Here is a 5,301-nt window from a genome sequence, read left to right on the forward strand (position 1 = left end):
TGGAAGAAACGTTTGTTTAATAAACAATTTATCAAACAGTATTTCAGAATAAATGCCTATTGACAATGAGCTAGTGGTTTCAAATAAACAGCAACGACATCAACTAGATACTTAAAACCCACAAACCTCTACATTTTGCGACTAATGAGAGAATATATCCTCGTGCACACTCCAATCTCTGAATTTATCACTATAGGGGGGAGGGGGCAGCTAAAAGTGAACCACATACATCAGTGACTATGCAAGATCATTAGCCCTTCTGAACAAACATCTCAAGAGCTACTGCTAAATTTGCGACCAGACATCTTCTCAGATTCATACAGAATATGATTTATAAGTCCCCTGGCAGCACTGCATACACAGAAGGCCACAGTAAGGTGAAAATTATTTAACCCTGTTTCCTAATTTGATACAAGAAATAAAATAATGAACGGAAGCGTGAGCTAATGCAGGATTTAATCTTCCGGGGAGACGGCAAAAGTAGGAGAGGTGTTAGTTTGACTGTCAACTTTCTTTCAATCCACCCCCCAAACATTGGTCAATAGAAACAAGGAATATAAGTGATTAGGAACTCACTCATCCTTTAATTTCTGAATCTTCTCTGGATCTGTCTCATGCATGTGTTTTTTGAACTGCTGCCTTACCATATCAACAACAAGCTCTGTATTATGTTGCTGCAGATTTAAGACAAAGAAAATAAGGTTAACCTAGCACTTCAATATACAAACTGAAATGAAACCCCAATAGAAAGTAAGCTCATGAAATCTATGCTCAGTAGAAAAAGTGAAACAAATAGAGAGAAGAGCAAGTTTCTCAATGCAGTAACAACCAGATCAGATATTCGGGGTAAGAAGAGTTAACCTATATAAAATGGTAAAAAATTACTTAACTTGAATTCTAGGATACAACTAGGACAAGAGGATCTTGAAACCAGTACCTGCCAAAGTTGAGTAGAAGACTGGTGCCAGTTGAGACATAGCAATCCAGATTAAGTCATCCAAAGAACACTACTTTAGGTTTCACTCTTTTAAGATTTGCAGTTTGCTTATTAAATGGAAAAGAAATGCAAGAAATGGAAAACTTTGTATTTACAGACATGTATACCTAGGGCAAGAGTCAGATGTTTTGGTTCAACAATTTCCATGACCTCGCCTCGTGCTCACACCCAAAACCCATGCAACGCCCATTGTACAAATAGATACACTCTAAATACTTCATTTGATAAAATATTAAACACCACTAAGCCACTCTCCTTACCTCAGTTTTGAGCGTTACCACCACCCATACTTGTTTCCAGCTTCTTCAAGTAAACTGAAAATCTGTTGTTCTCTTCTATATGGGTAATATATCATGCTTCCATCTTGTAATCCATCATGTATGATGACACACCCTCTGGATTAATGAATTTCTTTTCTGTTGATGTGAAGTTTTGCAGAGGGGAGATCAAATTGGCAAAGTTCAGGGCTGCACTGCAACCCTCTCCAATTAATTACTTTCAACCCAAGGACAGTGGTAGTAGTATGCTATATAACAGAAGACAAGAGAATCACTTGAAACTGTAATCCAATAACTTGCATGTGCTTCTTGTTAGATAGCTAGACAAAATTTCCTTTTTATGCATGGCTAGAAACAGTAAAAGTGGAACCCCATATCTTTTAAAACCTTAGGCCTGAAAACCACAGCCGAGTATATTATTATTATTTTTTACAACTGATAAAATAAAATATTATAATATAATTTTTTGTGATAATGAATATAAACTCAGATTTAAATATTTGGGCAAACCCAAACACCTGGCCCAGCCCGCCTAGAACCAGGCCTAGGCATGGTGCAGGCCAGGCTGGACCCAAGCAGTTGAAAATGCTCTTATAACCCTATGAAAATCCAGCCCAACCTGGTTCATGATCATCCCTAGTACATGTACAAAAGAAAATAACAGTCATAAGCTGTCCAAAAAGTACATTAAAAAAAAAAACAGGTTCAGTTTTGTTGTTATAACAACCCTAGGCTTGGGCTCTCCCATGATAGAGTCCGGATTACCTGCCAACAAAACATGTTCGAACTCCCTACCAACATCATCTGACACCATACATCTCATACATGATATGTCCCACTTTATGGTGGGCCCTAGTTTTATAGTGAGATGTGTGGTGTCAGATTGAGTTGGTAGGGTGTTGGAATGCATTTTGTTGTCAGGAGATCCCAACTCCCCATGATAAAGCAGGCCTTCCAACTCCTCTAGCAGGTAAATCTGCTACAGCATTAACAGATCAGGGGGCCACCTGAAAATTCACATTTGGCATCTCAAAAGAAATAAATCCCACCAAATAATACATTAAAAGTTAAGAGCTTCTTAGATTTTTATTTTTCCATCTGAACAATTGTCGGAAAGGTTTGCCACCTAAAGAAGTTGATGTAAAGGCAATAATTTCTTAACAGTCTGGTTAACAACCCTTGAAAGTTAAGCCCCACTTTAGGAATGCATATTTTTAAGCATTTATTGGAAAAAGCGTTTATTTTAAGATGGGACCACACCAATAAGAACTTATATATGTTTGGGAAATATGCCTGAATAAGTGGTTTTTCAAGAAATAAGCCCATTTTGAATAAGCTCAAAATTTTGGCCTTTTTTCAAAGCGCTTTTTGAAAAAGCACTTGCACTTATTGGCATCTCTGCCCTGTCTTGGCTGGCCATGTAATTTCCAAAATACCTATACTACCTCATTTGAAAGAAGCGCTTTTCCACCAAACACTCGTGCTTATCCTAATAAGCACTGAAGAAATAACTGTTACAAGAACTGAACTCTCCAGGAAAACTAAGAAACCTAATCAAACATAGTCAGCCACAAAAGGAAAAAAGAATCTTAAATCAATCAAATTATAATCCCTTTATTTTGTTAGAAACAGTCTCCATTTTCTTTGAAGCATGGCCTCAAATTTTCACTTAGATCTAGATAAAGAAGAGGAACAGACTGAATCACAAGGTTGAGACCATCAATGCAGTTGGACCAGCCTGTGATGTTGTGAGGTTATTTAGCAATTAGCAGCATATTTTCCTTTTTGTTCACATACGTATTGCAGTTTCACTTTCATAGATTGCATTTTAACAAATACAAATATATACAGTGCAAATACAGGTTTGTAAATACAAAATACAATGCTTTGCACTGTACATATTTGTATTTGCCCTCTTTCCAAACTGAGCCTTAGGAAAAAAAAAAAAAAACAAAACAAAATATCAGTCCCATTATTGCAAGATCAATATTCAAAATATAAAAAAAAATGGAGATGATTTACTTCTAATATATTTCTCAAAAATAAAAGTGGAGACAAAAACGCTGTTGCTTTGTTGATCCAACTAAATCTAATTTGATTAGGTATTAAAATTTTGCTGTACGCCTTAAAAGTAAAGTTCAATTAAAAACATTAAATGTAGCTCCGAAATGTGAAACCCTACGTGCTTGGATTGTGCTAAGGTTGAAATTTCAACAAAAAGATGCATATCAATTTCACAATTCAAGAAAATTAGAGACGCATACCCGATGACCAATGAAGCGAGCTCTTCTGAGGCATTCACGGTAGAGCTACAAAAGAAAAAAGAAAAAAAAAATCCAGGTCTTAAAATAAAATTAGGACATGCCAAAGATTCTCAACAGAGGACATCTTTTTCTTATAGAAAGATTGGAAGAGAGGGTGTTGTACTAACTCTTATCACATTGTTGGCGAGTTCGGGAGGTAAAGCTGTTTGGAGGGAAGGCATGCTTTCTTTTTCCTTCAAATCGTTTCTGAGAAACAAACATGTAGTTCCCAAATTAACTCCTAAACATCAAGAAAAGAAGAAGAAAGAGAAAAGAATATGCAATCCAGCACTGAATCAAAAAGTATCAAACCCAATTAGGCATTCAAATCCAAGCAGAAATGAAATAATTCCATTTCATAAGCTACAAAAATACAAAAAAGCTTCTGAATCAGCAAGTTTATGTACTAAAGACATTAAATCGAACAAGAGATGTATGTAAAATACGAGTAGGGATTGGAAATAAACATGATGATTAGAAATGAACAAAAATTACCATCACATTTTAAATTTGACCCGAGAATTTAAATTTTCAAGAAATATAGTCAGTAAAAAGAACAGGATTTCAAGGACGATTAAATTACATGTTCGTTCAATCAACCCTAGCTCCGCTTCAGTCTTCGCGTCTCCCCTTCGGCCTTCACTAAACAATGACACGCTTCAAACCAAATGAGAAACGAAAACCTAAGATGGGCTTTGGGAGTATGCTGCAAGTCAGGCTGCCCAATTGATTCGGGCCCATTGAAATCTTAAACAGATTTCCAACCCGACCCAAGTAGGAAGTGGTCATGCGGCCCATGGTCATTAGGGAGCTACCAGCACGGCATCACCGTGTAAATGGAATATTTTTTCGAACTCAAATGTATGGTAATTCTGATTCATCATTCACGGTGGTGGCGGTTCGGAAAAGACCATAAACCCGTATTTCCAGAATTGCTAGCAAGGTAAACTTAGCGTCTGTTTGGCATTGATGTCTTTGCTCCAGAAAATGGCAATGCATCAGTACCATATCGAAAAAAATGGTGCTTCAGGAAATGCTTGTTTGTTTGGAACTGTTTTTTCATAAAAAACGATACTCCAAGCCATGCCTTGGAAATCGGGAAAGCATGGATTGGAGCAACGCCGAATTTGATGTTTCCTGGAGCTGCAGCTCGTTGCTGCCAATAGGGACATGACATGGCACTGGATAATAGGTACCAGTGCTGAAACCGTTTCCTAAAGCATTGGTACCAAACAGGAAACATTGCTGTTGCTCTAGAACCTGGATCAAAATGCAAAACCCTCCCTGAATTCAAGGGTAAGGCGGGTAAGGTTTAGAACCTGGATCTAATTTCCTATTATATTTTGTTATATATAAGCAATAAATAAGTAAAATAACACAAATTCTAATTGTTTGATTAAGACATGTAAAAAATACATAAGCTATTAATTATCCTTCATATAAAATTCAAAATGTTATTAAATTTAACACCTAATACATAATGTTTATATGCTTGCCAACAATATATATATATATATATATATATATATATATATATATATGTATGTATATATATATATATGTATGTATATATATATATATGTATGTATATATATATATATGTATGTATATATATATATATATATGTATGTATATATATAGTCAGGGAGGGTTGAGTTTAGCCTAATACCGTACCCTACCTATACTTGTATGAGTTGTAGAATCCCAAAACCCATCCCCGCCC

General features: G+C 35.9%; 1 protein-coding gene across 4 annotated transcripts; it reads right to left on the minus strand.

Annotated features, from left to right (window-relative positions):
• Positions 1 to 4,309, minus strand: EMB2786 (COMPLEX 1 LYR-like protein). Of its 4 annotated transcripts, none has more exons than XM_010272598.3 (6): positions 4,162 to 4,309; positions 3,707 to 3,785; positions 3,540 to 3,584; positions 938 to 958; positions 577 to 674; positions 1 to 351 (listed from the first exon to the last, which is right to left on the minus strand). In XM_010272598.3, exons 2-6 carry the CDS (start codon positions 3,758 to 3,760, stop codon positions 273 to 275), a joined length of 297 nt encoding a protein of 98 aa, XP_010270900.1. In that variant the 5' UTR covers positions 3,761 to 3,785; positions 4,162 to 4,309; the 3' UTR covers positions 1 to 272. The 4 variants fall into 4 exon arrangements, with proteins under 4 accessions (XP_010270900.1, XP_088755858.1, XP_010270901.1 ...); XM_088899732.1 differs by lacking the exon at positions 4,162 to 4,309 and adding an exon at positions 4,074 to 4,153; XM_010272599.3 differs by lacking the exon at positions 938 to 958 and having other exon boundaries at positions 4,162 to 4,304.
• Between the last annotated feature and the right edge of the window lie 992 nt (positions 4,310 to 5,301).

The sequence above is a fragment of the Nelumbo nucifera genome, chromosome 3 (assembly GCF_055504915.1).
Source record: "Nelumbo nucifera cultivar China Antique chromosome 3, China Antique-T2T, whole genome shotgun sequence".
NCBI classification, from domain to species: domain Eukaryota; kingdom Viridiplantae; phylum Streptophyta; class Magnoliopsida; order Proteales; family Nelumbonaceae; genus Nelumbo; species Nelumbo nucifera.